Below are 23,043 nucleotides of genomic sequence, written 5' to 3' on the forward strand. Positions count from 1 at the left end.
GAGCTCTCACCAAGTTAACATCTTTAGTTGTTGGCTTGTTAATCTTCAGTTTGCATGCTCCATTCCATGCATCTCAACTCCAGCTTTCTCCCAGTTTCCCTCAGGCAGAGCAGCCCGCATTTTGCGCTGAAAAACGCGGGCTGCTCTCTGCTCCAACCCTGGTCACTTTTTGACCAGCCTTGGTCACCTGCTGGTCACCTTAGTCAGTTACTTTTGGTCCCGTGTGGACCTAGTGAACTTTTGACAGTTTTTGGCAATATTTTTGGGTTTTTGTCCATATTTTTGTACCTGAATTAATGTGATTTATCCATCAGACTGTCAATTACTTCCAGATGTCCAAGTTTTAGGTTCCCATAGACTTATTTTTCATAAATGTACATGGTATATCTGCAAATTATATGCTAAATACAAAAGAACTTGTATAACTAAGGTAGATAACAATGCCTGAAAATATCTCATATAGTTCCCAGTGAAACTCTTCTGAGTTTATAAGAATCCCATGATTTATATCATGGACAGTAAACTCTTTGGCAACGGTCCTCTAGTTGTCATGATGATATAACCCTCAAGGTAAGTGGCAAAAGGAAACAAGATTGGTGTCATGATGGTTTTTTGTCAAAAATTACTCAACAAGGCCTTAGGGTAAGAGGATTGGTAGTGGCACCTACCATGCCTTCCCCCTTAACACCATCACAACAAATCTACTAGCAAGATCCAAATTTCTCGAAATTCTTCTAGCTGTGAATGTACTTTTTTTAAAAAGCTACTAATGTTCAAAGCTCTTAAAGCTTGGAGCCCCTGAATTCATTTCGGTTTGTCCAAAAATGCTCAAAGAAGTGTGGCAGTCATTGAAGAGGCATGTGATGTGGGAGTCTTGTATCCCATCGTGATTTAGGTCAGTAATCAAACCTTTCATTTTTTCCTCTTCTACTAGAGCCCCTGTAGTTTTGAACCAGGCAATGCATGACATAGTACAAGGGGCTACAACATTATTGGCCCCGTTACCCTAGAATGCCACACAAACTTGTGAACATGGGAACGAGAGGTCCTCGAGAATCATCACTTGTTTCTTTATTGGGGCCCGTCAATCTTTTCGTCTCCATCCCCCACTGATAAAGGGCTGGGGCTATGTTACCAAGGGCACGTGTCACCCATACGAAGCAACTAAGGAAATTTGGGGCATGGAAGTGGGGAGTGTCATAAGCTGCCTCATTGCTCCTGGTTTTGAATCTTGTAGCCATGGCGTGTGCGTGACCAGATTGTCATCGCCTCTTGGCAGAAGAGCGAGACGGAACGTGTGCTCCAACCTGACGGTACACCCTTCTTCTTCTTCTTCTTCTTCTTCTTCTTCTCAGCAGCAGGAAGCGCGAGCGGCCTTGAGATGGCCTATTGCTGCGTTCCTAAGCTTGGCTTTGATGCTTCATCCGGGCTTCAACCAAGAGGCTCATGCTTTCGGCTGGTTCGGAGGCGGCTCCGCCATCGACAAGGACCCAGTGGAGCCATTCACATTGTACGGAAGTGTCTTGTTGGTGCCCCATCTTCTTCCAAACCTCTCCGTTTTCTACATTTTTTCTCTGCAATTGTACAACTCTTATATGTTCAAGAATCCATATGCTTTCAATTCCAGTGGTATTTGTATGATGTTTGATGCGATTATATGATAGTTTATGTTATAAGCATCCAAATGCTTTCAATCTCAGTGTCATTTGTATAATGTTTGGCTCTTTTCAGCATTTCTATTCAAACGTATTTCATGTTAGCAATGCTTTTTAGCATTTCAATCTCTGTCTTAGTTATATGTTATCGATGCTTTTCAGCATCGTGTGCATCTAAAGTTGCTTTGGTCTGAATCATGAGCCATTTGTGCTGAACTATGATCCACAGACTCTCGGGCATAAGTATATTGATTTTTGGATATGTACATCTTAATCAGCACAGCTCTTAAGGCCTGATTGGATATCAGGAGAACTTTGGAAGCTCGAGTAACAGATCCTGAAGTGTCAATGAAATGAGCGGTTCCAGTGTAATAGTTAAGTGTCAGCAAAATCAGCAGGCCCTTTGAAAGTCAAGGTGGCTGCAAAGAATTGTTAGTTTGAGCGCCTGATTCACAAGACAGTGCTCTACAATGACATCAGACTTTTGTGTTTGCACGAACAAGATTACATGCCTTTATATTGACTGCAATTAGAGAGGGAGGACAAGCTGTGAATGTGTCAATGAGCAGCTGGCCCGAAGCAGATGAAGGAATACGGAGAGGAGGGGTAATTGGTCTCATGGAATCATGTTCTGCTTCATCTACCGAATCCATTGATAATGGAATCGGAGTGTGACCTTTTCTCCATGATGGGACAGTCTAAGATATTACATGGTAGTTTGTGTGCTGTTCAAAAACTTGATATTCTAGACAAGTCCCATGTCAAAAGCACCTTTGCTCAGAATGAATAATGAACTCTAAGAATGTGGCACAAAGCTCCATGACTTGGGTCCCGGGCTGTGGGGTGCTGAAAGAGTTGTTGATGCATGATGACTCAGCAGGATGAGTGTGTCATACTTGGGCAGATCCCAGATTGAGGAACCAGCCTGTAGTGGGATCCAAGAATCTGCACTTTAGGTGCTGATCAGCAGGTTTACAGCAGATTGGTGATCCATGGCTGTGGGATACTGGAGGAGTCATTGATGTGCCATGACTCAGCAAGATGAGCATCATACCTGAATGTATCTGCTGGAAAGAGGAACCAGTCTTGTAGTGAGATGCAAGAATCTGTGTTTTAGGTGCTGATCAGGTTTGCAACGGTGGAGGGTTTTAAAACATTGCTATCCAGCATAGAATGATGACATTGCAGGGTGACAATGCATCAGGTCTGAAGCAGCAGCAGCAATTACCACCTCAAGAGATGAAATACCATAGTCTGGAGCTGGAGCTCTAAAGTGACAGGCAGGAAACTCTGCATAGCAGACCGCCGCCTTGCCGCTGCTCCTGTTCCGCTGCTATCTGTGGACTGCGCCACGCTTGACGGCTGCCCGTCTTGTTTTGCCTCCTAACTGCCATTGCACTTCCGCCTTTTCTTTCTGGGCGCAGATGGAAAAGGGTACTGTGGGTCCCTGCTTTTGTGTGTTCGCCTGGTCCGTTTCTGCCTTCCGTGAGCTCTGCCCCTGCACGCCTGCAACCTGTCATCCGCGAATACACCTGCTCTGCGACCTGCGGTTTGTGTGGCACCCAGATCTATCCCTGAGACACAGACACTGCGTTGGGAGAAGAGACAGCTCTGCCCTAGGCAGAAACAGACGTGCTGTCCGGGCAGTCCTCAGCACACCCTCTGAGTGCCCCTATACAGAGCCTGCGGTCCGGACTTTCTTCTATTCCACGTGCAATCTGCGCTTGTGCACTGATAAAGAGAGCAGACCTGCCCCTGTACACAGAGAGAGAGAGAGAGAGAGAGAGAGAGAGAGAGAGAGAGAGAGCTTGAAGGCCACTTCAGACAGCCTGGTTATAGCGAACTGTCAGTTCGCAGTTCAAAGACCTGTGCACAGAGCCTGCGGCACATTCTGAGGGTTTTGCACAGAGTGAGAGAGAGACAGAGGAAGAATTTTGGGATCGGAATCTCCTTCTGCAATGGCAAGCCTGCAAGAATCTAATGACATTGATATGGCCTTGCTCGATCAGCAGATCGGGCAAGGGAATGACAAAGACTTGGCTGACTCAGATGGTGATTCGTTGGTAGATGAACCCGGGCTGTTGCTGTATAGTGAAGAGATGGGCAAACGTCGTAGGATGTTGGTTGAAGAACTGGCCTTCGGCCTGAATTTGCCTCAGCTTGAGGTTCATGTTTCGTGTTCGCAACCTAATGGGTCTTTACAGTTCATGCTGGCCACTGCCAATCATCTTATGTCAGATTATGTCCACAATAATGAGGATAAAGCTAACACATTACCGGAAGGGGATCAAGTAGTAGCAGTCATGGGAACCGACCTGGTCCTACAACAGATAGCTGCTTTTCATGAGAGGGTAGCCATATTTTATTTTACTGGAAGGACTCCTTTGATCACCAGAATTTGTGCTTGGCTGCAGTCTATGCTTGTTAGTTTTGAACAGGTGCTTTGAGGTTCTGTTTCGTTCTGCGGAAGTACGGGCTCTTGTTATGCAATGCATTCCTTTGTTTATGGATGGGCAGCTACTTCATGTGGTCCCTTGGAGGCCCGTGGCTGAATTTCAGGACATGCTGAGACAGGCTTGCCCAATTTGGGTAGAGGTGGTGGATTTTCTTGCGCATCTTTGGAGACTCCTCCCTATGGTACTGAGAACCCTTGGTGAGGTTTTGGTGGAACCTCGGTTGGCTTCCCGCAATAGGAATAGGGCATGTATGCTGTGGGATACAGGCAAACCTTGCCCGACAAAAATTCGTTTTGAAGTTCCAGGCTTACAAACGTTGGTGTATGAGTTGAAATGGGGTGCTTTTGCAGGACATTGTTTCGGATGCGGCCAGTTGGGCCATTTCGTTTTGGAATGCGACAAAAATATGAAGGTAGTGCAGGGCCCTATGGATCAAGATATGGAAATGCAAGACCACCACCCTTAGCACATGTTTCAGCAATCAGTACTTGAACCAGAGCACCTTCCCCAACAAGGTCGTGAGGAAGGCAAGAAGAATGACCCCCATGAGCGTGGGGAGCGTCCTTCGACTGTAGTAGGGCAGAATTTGTCTCCTCGGGAGGATTCTTGGGGCAGTGTGGTTCGTCGTAATGCTAGGAAAGATTCTCATTTGAATCCTGCCCATCCTTCGCCGCCCCCAATCACTCAGACCTTCCAACACAGAGGTAGGGGTTTTTATATGAAACCTCAATCTTTGCATACCTAAGAGTGGAGGATAGAAGGACTTCTACAGCCTTGTGATTCGATGCTTGTGGAAGACTTGTGCCTCCTCGAGATGTTTTCTGCTCCCAACAACTACAGTTTCCTTCCTGAGCTTCGATTACGGGTCTGTAGAGAGCAGATCTTGTAGATGTTATAAATACTGAAATGGAGAGATTCCAGGCTGCCAAGGCTATTGATGCAATAGGGAAAGGGAAAGCGATGGTCCAATACTTTTTCTTATTTTCTGATTGATCATGAAACTTGCTTTGTGGAATGTAAAAGGTATTTCTTCGGGCAGCAAGCAGTATCGATTGTGGAAGGTTGTGCTTTCCGGTAATTGGCTGGATCTTCTTATGTGTATAAGGATTATGCGGTCTTTTTCAGTGGTCGCAGTACATATAAATCGGGAGTTATGTTGGATGTCAAATCCTCCCTACAACCAGCATTGGTTTCTCAAGATAGTTAGTCATTTTTACGGCAATTAATGTCTACAATGGGTTTTGGCCCGCGTATGATTTCTCTAGTTGATACCATCAGTTAAGGTGTTGTTGCCCATATTGCTCTTAATGGAGGGATCACGGAGGAAATCGCCTTATATCGGTCTCTTCGGCAAGGCTGTCCACTCAGCCCCTTGCTATTTGCTTCGGTAACTCACCTGATGCTCTCATTATTGGATAAGTTGGCAACTCAAGGTGAGATAGTTGGGTTATCTCTTCCTAGTGGCGATTAGCTGGTGGGTCAATCTTTGGCAGATGATTCTTTTATGTTCCTCAAGGTGGATCCTATTAATGTCAATCGGGCAATGGTGGCCCGGAACCTTTTTGCTTTGGCATCAGGTCTTTACATTAATACTCAGAAATCCACCCTTCTCTTCTGTACGGAGAATGATTTGCAGGCCTTGGGATGGAATGGAATGGTGATCCCGAGGGGCAATATAACTAGACACCTGGGATATCCTATTGGTGTGGAGGTTGCTCCCTGTGCTTTGTTGGATTGGATGGCATCCCGAATTCATGACAATTTCATGTACTGGAAATCTCAGAGTTGGCCTCTTCACGTTAGACTAAAAGTGGCTCAATGCATTATGATCAGTATGATTTCCTTCTTTCTGCCATTACTGCCTTGGACTAAGAAGTCCCTTTTGGATTTGGTCTAGCCTATCAGATTTATGCTATGGAAAAAGAAAGGCAATTGTTTGGGGCAGGTGTGGATCTCCTGGCAGCATGTCACCACTCCGAAAAGAATGGGGGGTGTAGCTTTGTTGGATGTTAATTTGCATATGGCCGCTTTGAGGCTTTCCCTTTTGCAGAGTCTATGTATTCAGTGTCATCCTTGGTCAGATATTGCCAAATTCTTCATAGAAAAGATTGGCATCTGTAATATTTCCATTAAAAATATTTCTAAACCCCGTGATACTCACGCAAGGGAATACCGGCACTGTGGTCACGGACAGTACGGTCTCCACGGGCCAATCGAGACTTAGGACTAAGGTTTAATAAAAACTCGCGTTCTTCATAAGAATCTCCTCTTGGTAGGAGGCCAAAAGGATAATTTTGGATTTATGGCAAATTTTTTTGTAATTATTCCCTTTTTCCCCGAGCCGACGGTCGTGCTGGAGGAGAGGGAGGGGAGGCGCTATGACCAAGCACCGCGCTGGATGCCATGGGGGGGTTAATGCCATGCAGTCGGTGGGCCACGTGGAGGGAGGGAGGTATCTCTCCCTTTCCTATAAAAACCCCCTGGGAGGGGGAGTAAAAGGATATAGGACGGGACGCTGCCAGGCCAAGGAAGAAAGAGATTGAGAAGAGCCGTCATGCTGCCGTTAAGAGGGAGTAAGCTGGGGAGAGCCGGGACGCCGCCGTTGAGAGTGAGAGTAAAGCTGCCAGTTGCTGCTTCAGCCGCCGCTTGAAGCTGAGGCCGCCTCCAGCGCCGTCCCACATTGCTGTCGCCTACAAAGCCGTCGTAATTAGTCGTCTTCCTCTTTCCTCCACGTGGGTCTCCACGACACCCCAGAAGCTTTAGAAGCTTCTTGGGAAACTTCTAAAGCCCCCCTTCTTGTGGGCTTCCATAAGGCCCTTTCAAGAGGGTTTAATACCGCCCCCCCCCCCCTTGCGGGATTTAACCCCTTCACAGGCGATCTATACACCCCCTTCTTCCTTTTTTTTCAATCCACTAAGTCCATTTAAAACCCCCCTTTCCCGTGGGGTTCTATACAAATCCCTTTTTAGCCACTTTTAGCCCCGGGTTTCGTAAAACCCCTTTTCCCATCGGCCCTACAAAGCGGATTTTTTTTCAAACCGAGAATTTAAGCCCTTGTTCCACAAGCCAATTTTAACCCTTCCGTGGATTTCCCCCTTGCAAGTTATCTTAAAAGCCCTTCCTATGGACTTTTATAAAACCTTTCCAAAGGGGTCTTTATAACCCGGAATTTAAGTAACTTTTCCCCCTTTGCATATCACAAAGCTATTTCCTTTTTTCCCTTTCCGTGTAGACAAATTGCATCCTCGGAGCTTCTACGAAAGGAAGGGAAAATTCATAAGTTCCATTTCTAAAGCCCGGTTCCAAAAGACGGTAAAATTGGTCAAGAAAGCCGAATCTCAAAAGGGAGTTTTCGCGTACGAAGGAGACGAGCCAAGATCATAGGTCTGTGGCCAAGTCAAGAAGATCGAAATCTTGATGGCTCCTAAGAAGGCACAAGGCACAACCGCAGGAGGATCATCTCCTAGCATCCATGTGGACATTTCACCACAAGTCCAGGTTTTCTTCCTAAATTCGATTTACGTCGTAATAATTCAATTGTGCATGATTCATTTATGAAAATTAGGATGCACTTTTTCAATTGAAATACCTTGGCTAAATTAAAGGAAATTACTTCGATCAAAGAATCGGTCATTTGTATTAAACGAATGAAAAAGAATAGCATAAGATCTCTATGCATTCCTAGCAAGTGGTTTTTATGCATTGCAAAGTAACGAACTTAGATTAACTAATGCCCACCTTTACAAGTCGAAATAATGATAGTACACTTCAATTATGCATGGAAGGAATAAATCGCATGTTGCATTATTGAACATCTTTTCTTCGAAATAATTCTTTAAAGAAGGTTGTTAACAACCGTAGGGAATTGCTAGGCATGGAAATGACTCTAGTGCTGCATGAAGTAGAATAAACTCTAGTCAATTAAGCTTAAACCTCAATCAACTACGTAAATAGTTACGAAAGGTTGTGTAATGCTCATTCAGCATATGAATATCTCATTTAGAAAAGAAGTTAGAAAAAGCTACATGGTTCACATAAAACCCTAAAGCTTAGTAGCATGAATCTTGAATGCATGTTCTAGAAGAATCAATAGAAGTTATGCCGTAACTTAGCATATGCTTTGATTTTAACCAGAAAAGTAGAGTTTGTAAATCTACTCAAATGTAGGAAATGAATCATGTGGTTACGAAAAGGGTATCGTAAATATCTTCAAGAATAGACAAGTAAATTGGTTTACCCTAAAAACACCTAAACCGCAAAGGACTCGTTTAGAAATGGTTAAATCGATGCAACATATCCGAAGTGCTAACTAGGATTTAGCACGTTGAGGACATGACCTAATCGCTCTTATTACCAAAGATGAAACTCCTATACCCTAAAGACTTGCCCACATTCACGGAATGTAGGGACATTAGGACATACTTGCGAGAAATGATCTAGGGTTTTTACCCCAAGGTTCGCTCGCTAAAAGGATGAAACTCGATTTTAAATGGGAACCCTAGGACCGACAATATCGGCCTAGTGTAATCAGGAACGGAGTGTTATGAAAACACCCTAACCCTATTCTCTATCTAATCATGACTCCGTGATTAGAAGACGCCGTTTGATGGGTAAAGTAGTCCCATGGATTGGATGCGACACTGATACAACAAGTTGCAGAGTTGCATGATCTTGTGAATTGATCACAAGGGAATGGCCAAATTCCTCGGAATGAGATTGGCAGATTCTTACACAAGTTTATCTTGCAAGAGGATGATTAATCGTCCTGATATAGTACCTTTCTTGGGTAAAGTGACCAAGATAAGGGAATTAGATAATTGCTTGGAAGCAAAAGACCAATCAGTAAATTGGAATAACATATTTATTGCTAATAAGAACTTAAGTATTGGTTAAGTTGGGTTACTAGGGTACGGCCCTAACCCAAGGATATAAGGGTTAATAAACAAACCCTTGGGGATCTTGCCAAGTCGCAATTGATCCCGGATCGAGTGCTGGATGCATTCAGAAAGAAGGATTCACTCCTTAGCAGTTGGCCAAAAATAACGACCACTGGAAATGATTGTGCTTGTAACAGTTTAAAGAGCACTGTTTTGCTTTGTTTGCTTAAGGAATTAAAGGATGAAAAGATATCTAATGCTTCAGGTTGAAGGCCTGAAGAGAGAGGCAGCCTCAGTTACCCCCGACTGCCTGCCTAACCCTAACCAAGGGGGTTGTTAACCGCGCCGGGAAGGTGGACCGAACCCGCTGCAAGAGGTCTCTCCGTTGAGCGCTACTTAGAGCAGGAGGATGCTTGGGTGCCCGGGGGGCTCTGGCCGTAAATCCCTTGTCTTCTGGGCCCTGCACAAGAGGCCAACGTGACTCGGGATTGGATCTCAAGGCCCGCATACTAGTCTACGGGCGGAATCTTGGATTAGTAATCCTTGTGGATTGCTGGATAGTCTTCGGGCGGATTATGGATAAGCCTACGGGTTAGACTTTATAAATGTATTTCAAAGATAAATATGATAACTTGTTGAAAAGGAACTTGTTTGACATTGCTTTTCTATGTCAAGTGCTATGATTACGTGAAGGAACCAGTGCCTAACGGTCTAATTAAGGAAGCTGATTGATACGTGTCCAACTAAATGTGGTAGGTAATTAAATAACTAAAACAACTTGAGGAAAGTGCGATGGATGTGGCCATGGGTCCGTCCTACGGATGGGTGGTCCCAGTTGGCCGGGAACTTTTCTCAATCATGATGCACAGTAAGAAGATCATTCAAAGGACACGAATAGCAAGGGCGTTGACCTAGAGTCTAAGTTACAATAATCCCAGTTTACGCTGTTTTAGGGGAACGGAATGGGACTATGCTTTATGGCAGCGAGGTTGAGCCTTGCATCCCTCTCGTTTCCCATTCTCCTTGAACCAAGTGCAGCGTAAATCCGCTTCGGCCCTGGCGTTTATGCGTAAAGTAGTTCGCTTGGGGTTCGATGCTAGTTGCCGATTAGGAAATGACCATTAGGGAAAAACCCTGATTCAGGTCGGTCCTAAGTGGGGACGGCCAGAATACTTCCGCTACGTGGCAGACGTGTAAAGTCCTAGATCGCAAACCCCGCGACATTCCATGGGGGTGCCGGGCGGAGCTTTCTAGACATCATTTCCGATGGATTGCTAAGACGTGTCCTGAAGATTACAGGCGGACACATTACAGCATCTCTCATGGAAGCACGGTTATTCATGCTTCCTGGTGGCATGCGCTTAATTCTACAAGGCCCATAAAGGTCTCCCAATCTTTTCTCCTCTCTCATTTAATTGCTTCTTGGCAGGAGATGCTTCGTTTTGTTGTTTGGCATCCTCCGGATATTTGTAAGGAGGAAAATTCGCTGCAAGGAGAAATACTGGCTTCCTCAAGGTTGTTGGATTGGCCACACAGATTTGCAACGAGATAAGTTTAATCGGATGGCCTAGTTAGGGTCGAAGACAGTCTGTGATGGGGTTATTCCTGGGCAGCCTTGCCTTTATTCTTTTAGGCGTATTCGTCAATACTTTAGGGTGCCTCGGGATACAGGGACATTTGGTTGTCAATACAAGACTATCTTCAGATGTTCTCTCCTTTGCTTGCGTTACAGCCATTGCATCCATGCCGTGACTGGAAGTTTGTGCTTCCTAATGACTTTCAAAAAAGGTCAGTGAATCAGATATATCATCAGATGGTGGAAGCTAAAAGATGGGTCACGAGGAGGTTAATAAGTTCTAGCATCTCAGGGATAGCAAAAAGAAGTGGTGGGATAGATTTATCCAGCTTTGGAAGTCTAAGGTTCCATATCAGGGTAAAGTGTTCATGTAGAGGCTGCTCATTGGGGGTCTTCCAACGGGAGAAGTGCTCCGTGCTCGAAAGATCTCTGCAAGGCGCTGCGTTTTTTGTACCACATGCCATGAGACATTGCTTCACCTCTTTGTCTCTTGCCCTATTGCGCGACTGATCCGGAATTTCATTTCCCATGTGTGGTTCTCGGTGACCCAACACCGTATACTAGTTCATTCGTGGATTATGGGAAATATGTCCTCTATGCCAACTTTGTCTTCAGATTGTTCCTGCCTATTCCACTTTCTTAGATGGACAGCCTTGTGGCACATATGGCGTACTTGCAATGCCTTTATTTTTGATTTGGCATCGAGCATCCATGGGCATGTGGCCCGTGTGCGTGGATTGGTGTTATGGCAAATGACTTCTATGATGTCAGCTGACCTAGTCCTTCCGGACATTGCTGCTCCCTGGTTGGCGATTGTTCGCTCTACTGCAGCTGTCCTTTTTGTCTGATTTATTAGAATTAGTTATATAATAGGTTGTTCTGAGAGCCTGCTCGCATCTTGTAAATTTCTACAGAGACAGTGTGAGAGAGATTGAGAATGCTGACTTGATGGTCTGATGTAATATAATGTAAGAGATACAGAGAGAATGTTGACCTGATGGTCTCATGTAAATATTTACTGCTTAATTCAATTATCTTAAGGAAAAAAAAAAGAGAGCAAATGGGTGTAGCTTAGTTGGTTAAGTTAAACGCATGGTGACCAAATGGCCTTGAGTTCAATTCCTACCTCTCTCTCTCTCTCTCTCTATATATATATATATATATATATATATATATATATATATATATATATATATATATATTAAGAGCCTATTGTATGCCCTTGACTGAAGGATCCGTCAGGTAGGCTTGATAGGTGGGGGCTTACCCTATGGCGGATGCTAGCAGTTTGAGTCCGCTTATGGTTGAGAGGGGGTTCCTATCCTTTCTTGGTAATCTACAGGTTTCAACATTTGTCCTCAATATTGGCCTCCCTTCCTTGTTGTACCTCCCCTTTGCATTGCATGATCATCATCTTTGTAAAACAGGCACTTGGGCAAGCAAACAATCTCCCCACGAGAAACATTGTCCAAGTGGCACCTTGTTGCATGCGCATTCTCATCACGTAGCATTACTCTATGCATCTCAATGTGCAAAGCACCCTTGAGCGGATCCTTAGATGTTTTCATCGGTAGTTCTTCTACCACCTTACCACCACACCTTCCATACTTCTTCACCTTTTCCTCATTAATGACACCCTCGAATAGTCAGGATAGCTTGTCTATTTTATAATGCGTTGGATCAAAACCATCCCTTTTATTCTCCCCCTCGTGCATAGTTACTTAGCAAGTTGCAAACCATATCTTCTCACCCCCCCCCCCCCCAAAACAAAGATTCAATGTGGTTTCACCCCCCCTTTGTAGTTCTTGGTAGACCATTGGGCAGTCGACGAGCACTCTATAGTCTTGGTAGGCCACCAGGTAGCCATCGTGTATCCTTTGTCCGATGCCTTGGTTGCTTTGGGGTGGGATGCTTTCTGGTAAAATGGGCATTGAGCTTTTTTTCTAGTTCTTTCCTGGTTCCAGTTTGGGCTTGAGAGGGGATGTTGAGCTAAAATGCATTAGCTATTTAAAACAATCTTAAAACATGTAAATTACCAAAAGTTGCATTAATTGATGTGGGGTCCTAGAGAGTTTGTGTGTCTTGCAAGCGAAACCCTAATTTGAGGGGATCCTTTTGCATCTATAAATACACAAGCTGCCACCATTTAGCCAATCCTTGTTTTGCAGGTTTCCACCTTCAGCACCTTCGCTAGTGGTTGTCTAGCTTTTACAGACCGTTGCTATGTCATCACCAGCCCCTTGCCCAACATTGGAGGTTCTAATGCTCCAGTTGTTGGTGCCCACTCACATGTCTTTGAGAGGCAACTTACTGTTAAAGACCTGTTGCATGGTAGCTTGTTGATGAAGCCCATGGCTGCAAGAAGTGACGAGTACAAAGGGTTGTCGTGGTGTGTTGGGGCCGGGGGGAGTTTGAATATTAACTAGCGTAACAATGTGTGGATGTCAAGAGGATCATAATGCCACCCACTGAGAACAAATGCAGAGTGGATGAACCAGCTTCTAATTGATCTGCAATGCTGCTGAGGTAATGTTTACTTTGCCACATGTTAATTGATGGATAGGAGTTGAATGTCATGGTGAAAGACCAAGTTTGCAACGCCAAGTCAATATGTGCTGAAGATGGAATGCAGAACAGTTGGGTGAATGAGCACATGAGCACATCTTTATCCTCTGTTTTCTCTCTTCTCTATCCTCTCTCTACTCTCTTCTCTCTTCTCTATCCTCTCTCTACTCCCTCTTTCTAGTATCGCATCTCTCTACTCTACTCTGAGTGTGTGTGTCCCCGATCAGAGCAGACCATACCTACTTATCCCTCACCCTATGCTCCTCGCCACACCCACATATTCCAGCCACCACCATTCTATTTTAGACATGAGCTAGCAGGCATATCTAGCCATCATATATATGAGGGGCTCACACAGTTTCAGCATAATGCCCCCTAGGGACACTCACCTCCCAACTCACCTGGATCCTCCACCAGGCTGCTCTCCAAAGCTTTCCACACTCCACACACACTAGCAAATCCACCCGATCGGGCACCATGCCTCAAAACAAATGGTATGATGATGAGTGCAAAGAGTTGTACATACATCTCCGGATTTAGAAAGGATCAAGGACCATTATAGAGAGAGAAGCTTGCAGGCAGATGAAGAACTTGACTCATCGTAAACAACAAGCATAGGAGGAGGCACAATATTGGGATCTATAGCATTTATTGATGAGCAAAGATGTAGCCACGGCATGGAATAGATTGTGAGAGCCACACTGCCCCACACCCATCAATGACTGAGAGACATGGCACTCCTATATGTAGAGGGACTATATGATGTAACACTCTAGCCACCGATTCCCCACCCACCAAAGCCCTACCCTACCACATCCACCTTCTTCACACATGATACGTTGAGGAGAGTGATCGAGTGCTTGTAGCATAGACGATGGATGGATCACACAAGCATACAAGGTGAGTACTTCATTTATATAGTGAACATTTTGGCTCCTCTCCTTGCCTTTATGTTGAATAGGGCTCTAACAGAGGGCTTCCCAGAGGAGTAGACCATGCAAACCGTCGTGCCCATCCACAAGTCTCAAGACCCCCTAGATCTAGGTAACTACAGAACCATCATGGTGGGCCACACATTGGCAAAGATATACAAAGCAATGCTAGAGGCAGAACTCGATGCATATGCATAGAGAGAGAGATTGCAAGCAATAGGATAGGCTGGTTTTCGATGGGGGTTCTCTACACTTGACCACATTTTCACCTTGTGGAGCATGATTGAGCAGGCGAAAATGAGAAAGAAGAGGTTTTATTGTTGCTTTATGGATTTTTGGAAAGCCTTTGATATATTTCCACATGATAGACTATTACAAAGGTTGTAGACATTGGGGATTCCATCAGACATGATTTGGGGCATCTATGCATTGTATGAGAGGGTGGTAGACCGAGTGAGATGCTCAGGACTTTCAAACATGGTTTCTAGGACAATTGGAGTGAAGCAGGCCCCCCCACGCTCTTTGATCTCTATGTTGATGAGATAGAAGATCATATCACACAAGGCAGTGGCAATGGGTGGAGATAGTGGGTGTCCTTGTCTCCATTATACTTTATGCTGATGATATTGTTCACAATTCTAGTCTTTGAATCGCAAGAAGGTCTACAACAACATCTCCATGCCCTTCATGACTTCTGTACACAGCACAGATTGACGGTTAATCTTGGGAAAACCAAGATCTTGATCTTCCACACATCAAACCTAGTGCGGAGGAGATCAATCTTGGGAAAACCAAGATCTTGATTTTCCACACATCAAACCTAGTGAGGAGGAGATCAATCTTCACTCTAGGAGCTAGACAAGTGGAGGTTGTGGACTCATACGTTCACTTTCACTACATCTGGTAGGGGGTCTACCATGGCTCAAGTAGCTAGAGACTAACTCACATGAGGATATGCAACATTGGCCATGATGGGGAGAGAGTGTCACTATGCACATTTTCAAGAGCCTCGCACATGGAGATTGGCTATTTGACACATTGGTCACACTAGCCATGATGTATAGTGCACCTATTTGGACCCTTGGCGTGGCTACATACCTATGGACATAGATTGAGAGACCACAAATCATTATGTTCTCACGGATGATCCGCCGCAAACCATCGGTACCACGTGAGATTATTAGAGGTGAGTTTGCTACACCCCCCATAATGATGGAGGCCCTTTTTCAGACCATCAGCTTCATACAAAGAGTATGCGATATGCATTCGGATAGATTACCCAGGAGGGCCTTTGAGGCCTCTAGACAGCTAGCTCAGGCAGGGCAGGAAACTTCATGATATGCACAGGTCAAGTAGTGGTTTATAGCATATGATATCAACATGGACCATCTCCCCCCCTTTTAGTATGATCTTGACTCCCCCTTCATACACCTCTCCCATACAAAGAAAAACTTGGTCATGCGACAAGATCTCTACAAACTGTACGTACTGCATACATGGCTATCACCCAAGCAGCCCCTCCCCTAGAAGATGTCTTACTACAAAGACCACTTCATGTGGACCACCGTGGATGGCTTCATTGAGACTTGGATATCTAGATGTATACATGCCATACGAGAGGCAGGTAGCCATTAGCTAGCTTAGGGTATCCTCTCACTAGCTTGAGATCGAGACCAAGAGAGCAGCCCACATCCCTAGTGTTGAGCGGATTTGCAAATTATGCCAGGAGGAGGTAGAGAGCAAGGAGCACTACGTCTGCAGATGCAAAGCCTGTAGCACAGTCCGAGCTAGATACCCATGCTATTTGGAGGAGACACCTCACTCAGACTAGTTATGGAGTCCTCACACTAGTGCCACTTGGGCCAGTTTCTAGTTGAGATTTAGCGGCCGCACCCATCACTATTATAGGTTGGCACTACACAAAGAGGGGGTTGTCAGTCATAGCTTACCAATTTCTTCCGGACAATGACCACACACACAACACCCACACACAAAGGAGTGATAATCCAGAGAGTTGAGAAGATCAGAGTAGCACGCGCCCAAGGATACAGGGGTACCAGACACAGGTACTAAATCAGAGAGGGATGAGGGTGATACACCAGCAACATGAGCAGCAGTTGAGGAGTTGACGACCCAACCCAGATGCTACCCTCATACTATTTCATTCGGGATATATGACATACTCTACCCATCGATCTTGATTGGGTGGAACTAGATATACAAGTATTATTCAGCCACACAGCTAGATGTGTACTATCTCATCCTCCCATTGTACCCCTATACGAGCTCTATTTGGTCTTGTACACCACCTTGGCTTCTTTTCCAGCATATCACTTCCAGCACGTTACATTTTGATGTCCGATGACGACTGACATTGTACATGATTTTGTCTCAAAGGACGATTTTGGCCTCAGGTGACATTAATATATCTTTCTGTCTTTCTTTCTACTCTCTCCTATGTCTACTCTCTCTCTCTCTCTATCTCTACTCTATTTTCTCCCTCTGAAAATGTGATGTGCCTTGAGAGCTGTAGGTGTTGACTCTGAAAGTGTGATGTGTACCTTGAGAGCTATAGGTGTTTGGCAACTTCAGCATCAAGTGAGCATTCTGCAAATATCAAGGAGGAGACTAGATGAAAATGTGCTTTGGAACCACTGTTGGATATTGAGAGTCCAAGAGCTGAAGTTTGTGGTGTATAGACACAGCGCTTTCACACACGTGCACACACATTTATATGTATGTACATGAGAGAGGGGGAGAGAGAGAGAGAGAGAGACTAGCTTAGTAACTAATACATGCTTTGCTAGGTAATCTTAGATAATAATATCAATGCTTTGTATGTCATTCCTGTAGGAGTTTAGATAGCTAAATTGGTTAGAGCAAAACATTGAAAATCTTTAAGTGAGATTTTTATTTGTGGTATGCCTTGGGATGCATTTGATGAATTTGGCTGGGGTGGCAAAGGAAGGAATCTCTCTCTCTACACACACACATGTATGTATGCTTGTATGTATGTGAGAATGTGTGTGGATAGAGAGAGAGAGAGAGAGAGAGAGAGAGAGAGAGAGAGAGAGAGAGAGAATTGCAACCTTGTACCTTTTTTCGTAATTAATACAATTACCTTTTACGAAAAAAAAAGAAGAGAGAATTGCACAATCAGGATAATCACTAAAAAATTTAAACTGAGGTTCTGGGTGTTTCTTTATACACTAAGATTCAAACCTATAACTTTGGCCGTGTGTGTGAGGGGTGTTCACTGTTCCCACCCACGTACACATACTCATACACAGACTAAAGTGTTTTCACATGATGGAGGATCAATATCTAAGAATTTCATGTTTGCAAGAAGCACATAGAGATCCAATACCCTGTATGATTAAGAGAGGATCTCAGATTGGGAGCTGGAGTGTTTATCTTCTCTCATGGCAGCAATGTGGTGGACATCTTCACTTTGGCCCTTCCAGTGTCTTGCTTACTTCCTCATTTGGGCTCCTTGGGTGTTCAAGAACACCCAGATCCTCACACTAAGTCAATGAGGGCTCTGTCTGGTTGTGTTTGGTATTGTTCTGAATTTTGTCCAATTCTGATCAGTGTTTTATTCTTTTGCCTGCCCATGTCTTTGTGGGCCAGGGACATGTACATGCCAGTTTAGGTCCTTAAGTTATGTGCACCTATTATAACATGGCTTGTCAGTTGTGTGACTATCCACTGAGTCATTCTGTCACCTGTCCTTTCTAACTTCACTTCCAGCACTCTTAATGCAAATATAGAGGGTTGTATGGGATGGCCGTGTTGTATTAGCCTTCATCATCACTATTACTGATTATCCATTGCCATTATCATCTCGTCAGAATTCAGTCATATTGTTTGCACTTCCTACTTTCGTTCACAAAGCTCCATGGGTTTGGTTTAGGCCATGGAGAGCTTGCTGGAGCAAGTAAACTTCATCTTCATTGTTGTTACTCTACATAGACTTAACCTTGCAGGTAACCCTTTACAAATAATGGATTTCATTTCCTTTTGGATTGTGGATGGGTGGAAATACGCAGAGGCAGAAAATTTATGGATTGTGGAACATTATGTACATTGTAGTGGGTGCAAATGTTCATCATAATCAACAGTTTCCGGTTTTCTGTTGGCTCATAGCCCCAAGATTATACAGAACTTTTCTTTAGTTTTATGAACTGTTTTGTCTATGGGAATCGTTGAATGAGCATCCTTCTCTTGCTGTATATCTAAAATCTTCCAGCTATTGATTATCATGTTGGTAATTTCTTGCTGTCTTTTTTTCCCTTGCAGCAAAAAATACTTTACAGAGAAGATAGTTGATGGAAAAGTTGTCTCAAGAAAGAAGGGTTTCACTACAACAGCATGGTGAAATCCTAATTACTCCTCTTTTTTATACCGAGTGTGATGATGTTTCATCTGTCTGTACCTCTAAGATAACTTTGCTGACAGTCTTTAAGTAGTAAAGGCCCACATTGGGTGGTTTGCAGAAGGTGTGTTCATTTCTCGGTTACTTATTTTGCTAACAGGCTGTGTATGCAGTGTAAATGCTTTGGATGCTGACAAGGAGACCCCTGAGCTTCAGGGTGTTCCTCCTGGGTTGAAGGTAGTGTACTTCATTAAAATCAAGATAGCAATTCTGTGTCTGAGGTTAACTTTTCTTAGCTTTTTTTGAATTTTTTACTGTGCTTGAACTAGGTGATTATCATAGGCGAGCCTGTCTGTAGGAAAAGTGAAGGACAAACTAGGGAAGAGACTTGCTTGCCTTCTTGTAAAAGTGCTTGCAATCGAGCCATTGGAAGGCATTTGACAGAAGTCACAAAAGAAACAGGTTATGTGCTTGATTCAAAAGACGCTGACAAGGTGCTCGACTTGTGCAGCAATCAATGCACAAATGAGTGTAAGTTAGCTCTCTCTCTTGGTTGTGTTGTCTTATGGATCGCGAGTACATGTTAATATTAAGTATGTTATCACGTCTCAATAGCCGAGGACAGATTTTTTGTGTAGTTTGTTTTTTCCTTTTTTTACACTTCTATATGTTGATGTGTACATTTCATCTACTGACAGAAAAATCAGAAGGTATATAAGAACATTAAACTTGAGAAAGTGTCTGAAGTATATGATATTGAAGCTTTGCAGAGAATACTGGTTCTGACAGTAAATCATGTAAGCAGAATATTGATTTCGACAAGACAACACACAAAGCACAGATGAACCTTGACCTTCACTCCCTTACAAAGTGGGAAATTTCAGAGTCTTAACAACAGCAGAGGCAAATCATCCTCCTGAAAGATCACATCATTTTCACAATTCCTTTCTCCAAGGTGGTCAGTAGTACCTCAGGTATAAACCTTTTGTCAGAGTGCAGAGGATTACTTGACAAACTGAACTTACAATTCAGGCTGCCTGTAACACGTGAGAAGTGAGAAGATTAACTCTCTATATACATGTAACTGATGATCCAGACATCCTCTTAACATGCGGAAGTTGAGATGACCAATTCTCTACGCATCTCACTTGCAAAGTTGAGAAGGTGGATGTAGAATCTGAGAGACTGATTTAGAGCAATGAAGTTGATGTATACACAAGTGAATTTAAGAGAACAAGAACAGAGGAACCTAGAGACAATGAACTTGGGAAATGGGATCCATATACCAAAGCATGAGTGTGTATAAACCAACACAAGCTGTGTGCAAACAGATGAGTGCTTCTAGACTCCCTCACCAAAAAGATGCTGTGTTTGCTGAGATGATGTATCATGAAGGAGATGACGCCTATAAATAGGCTGAAATGGGGCCAAACTGAAAGCAGATCAGCTAGCCACTAATAGGGCCCAAAATGTACGTCATCTAGTCAATAAATGGCCTACCCAATAAAGCAAATGCTGCACCCAATCTGGCTAGCCTAAGTGCCTTATGCCCATATAGCCCATGATATATAAAATGCATAGCACACTCTCTCGGGTGACAAATACAATGAAATATACAATGATGAAAGACCCACCATAGTACATACAACAATGATGATCAGAGAGGACCATGGATACCCAAGTAGTGGGTGATCAAGCCACCACCAACATGCCTTGAAATGACACTAATGTCAATGTTGGCTTATACCAATTTGTGACCATAGTGGATGATTAAGACACCACCAAGGTGCCTTGAAATGACACTGATTTCGATGTTAGATCGTAAAATCTGTGACCATAGAGGGTAGAAATAGTTGAACCTCAATGTCTATCACCAACCAGCTTCATGGATTCCGTGCCTTCGGCCCAACCAGTGTCTTCTCATGTGGAAATAGACTAGGAGCAAAGACCGCTCTCTATCACCTCCGTTATGAATCTAAAAGGCAAATGTTGCAAAGCTGATCCTCGATTCATTGCTAAGGATGAATAACTGAATCACATTAGTGGACTCAAACTAGATAGACTACAACTAGCCAGAGGGTAACAGCCTACATGGTCGATGGAGCCTCATCATTGTATAATTTAAAGCTTCTTCCACAACTTTGGAGATGTCCCATAGGAGGTGATTGCCAATAGGACTTTCTTCAAGATACACCAAAGAAGCGCCAAGTATGCTTTGGCATCGTGTGTGTCCTAGTTTAGGATTGCTTTCTCAAAGTTGTATTCATCCCAACCAAATGGGAGAGGGGAGGGTTGTTGGGGACAAAAGATAGCATAAGAAATACTATAACAGAGTCGCTTTTGCACACACAAGGCTTTCATTGCACCCCAAGTTAGATAGTCAAGGCTATTAAGCTTGTCATTTGTGCTACATCATGGAGGAGCCACATAGATGAAATGAAGAGAGGATAAGTAAAAGTTTGAGAGAGATGCCTAGGGTAGTTTGTGGTTAATAAGCCCAAAAGCACAAGTTTAACAATTCAAGCAAGAGGTACCAGTTCAAACCAACACAAGAGAGGAGCAATATCTAAAGTGACTTAAGAACTTGGGCACGACAACCAACCCTTGTGAACCTTCCCTTAGGATTAAAGATTAGGTTCAAAACACCACGAAAAACATGAAATGCAAATGATTAAGGTCAAAATAAAGGTATACACAATTGCATGAAGGAGAAAGTTAACTGTATAAAATTTTGTGAAGACCACATAAGGACAACAACAATTGCATAAGATGGGAAATGGTGGTGATTGGTGGAACATGAAGGCATGGTGGATTAGATTGACTCTTTTTTTTCAAGATTGAGAAAAACCTCAATCTTGTTTTTTCTTTGAGAAGTCCTACATTTGAGATGCTTAAAAATGCTAAAGATAAGATTTTGCTCACATGGCTATTAATATGATTATACTAAAGAATATGTTGCACCATACTTGTAACTTATAAACGATTTGGGCAAGCATTTTTTTACATGTATCAAACTCCATAAGAATTAAACTTTTTCCTTGACTTCAAAGATGCATGCAATCAAGCTTGATTTCAATGTTTAGGATCCATCCATCTCATTTCACTTGAGCTTGACTTGATTTCTACAATATAACCGTGTTTGTGATGTATTGTAGGTTTGAAGCCTGGGAAGACAGCATATTTCATTTCTCCATTTCGCCCAAGCAAATAAAAGAAATGTTCGTCAGGTAACTAAGGATTTGTGCCAGGAGAAACAACATATGAACATTGTGAATGTTGTTCTTTGCTCATGTGCTACAGTCTCTTGCATAATTTGCAACAAGTATACTAGTAACTACAAATATTTGTAATGCAAGACCTTAAGAAATCATTGGTAATTAGTGAGTATCAAGTTGGCTTCCATGGCCATGTTTACAAAATGTCGCAAGAATTTTGAATTAAAAGTTTCTTTGCCCTTACTTTGGGTTGCACACCTAGCATGATTGAGAAGAAAGTGTTGCTGAAAGATAGCTCTCTTCATTATGTCAAAAAACTCTTCATTGCATTATTCCATTATAACCATAGTCTAGTCAATACTTCACCATGTTATATACCCCTTCTAAACATTTGATTAGATAACTTCACATTTTCTTCAATTCTTATAATCACCTTGTACAATGCAAGGGTAGCATCTCAAGCAGAGAAGGAATATTTACTTCTTCTTTTTTGCAACTTTCAAGCAAATTATCTAGTCTTGAAGAACTCATGATGTAACCACCACAAGTACATTATTTATAACATGTTGTAATTTAGCTTCTTTGTCAAATTATCTTAAATTGACCAATGTGTGTTGTACAACCACCATTAGGTTCCATATATTTAAATGTAGTATGGCTTTGCAAATCAAGTTTTAATATTGACACTACTCCATTGGCCTTCAATATTAGTCCACCATCATCATTAATCACATTAAGATACATGGAGCAACTAATTAGCATAAGTAGTATTAGGCTTTATGCTACATTTGCCCATTAAGAAATGGATGTTTCAGAATCAACATGTCTAACATGCTTGGATAGATCTAAGGTCTAATTAGCTACTTTAAAATTCTAAATAGCTTATGAAATAGTTTCCATATGTTTGAATGCATTAGAGCTTTGCAAAGCAAATGTTGATATTTGATGCTATCTTATCAACTTTGTTATTAGCATATGGAAGTTCATTTAAGATAACATGTTTACAATTCTCAAATAGATCGTGGTAAAAAATAAGTCATGGAACCAAGTTTTCCATCACAATTTATCATTTTAATATACATGGAGCAAGTTATTAGTATTAGTCACAATAAGCTTTATATGCTCATTAAGTGGTTGTCTATTGAACTTATTTGACATGCTTGGACATATCCAAGGTCTAATTAGCTTCTTTAAATTTTGAATCAGTTGCAAAGTAGCTCCATATATATTTACATTATTGAAAGTAATTGAGAAGTTAACAATGACTTTGTTGATTATATATTTAGTTCAGTATAAGAAACTTCATGTTGATTTTGAGGCATGGAAATGTACCAATATCTAGACTATTATGTGACCTTCTCAATTGAAATGCATCAACTTAATGTCAAACTC

At 42.9% G+C, this 23,043-nt stretch overlaps 1 protein-coding gene and 1 pseudogene across 4 annotated transcripts; both read left to right on the top strand.

Annotated features, from left to right (window-relative positions):
* The first annotated feature begins 1,068 nt into the window (after nt 1–1,068).
* LOC148041999 (uncharacterized) lies at nt 1,069–22,177 on the top strand. 4 transcript variants are annotated; one of them, XM_087684743.1, is made up of 5 exons: nt 1,069–1,525; nt 18,361–18,435; nt 18,610–18,673; nt 18,766–18,967; nt 19,207–21,576. In XM_087684743.1, coding segments are annotated over exons 1-5 (687 nt in total). In that variant the 5' UTR covers nt 1,069–1,181; the 3' UTR covers nt 19,209–21,576. The 4 variants fall into 4 exon arrangements, with proteins under 4 accessions (XP_087540869.1, XP_087540860.1, XP_087540851.1 ...); XM_087684734.1 differs by having other exon boundaries at nt 19,242–21,576; XM_087684725.1 differs by lacking the exon at nt 19,207–21,576 and adding an exon at nt 21,592–22,177 and having other exon boundaries at nt 1,076–1,510.
* LOC148042000 (uncharacterized) lies at nt 14,979–16,103 on the top strand (annotated as a pseudogene).
* Nucleotides 22,178–23,043: the final 866 nt, after the last annotated feature.

The sequence above is a fragment of the Lygodium microphyllum genome, chromosome 1 (assembly GCF_053477565.2).
Source record: "Lygodium microphyllum isolate KBCC chromosome 1, Lygodium_microphyllum_v1.1.10, whole genome shotgun sequence".
Taxonomy (NCBI): Eukaryota; Viridiplantae; Streptophyta; class Polypodiopsida; order Schizaeales; family Lygodiaceae; genus Lygodium; species Lygodium microphyllum.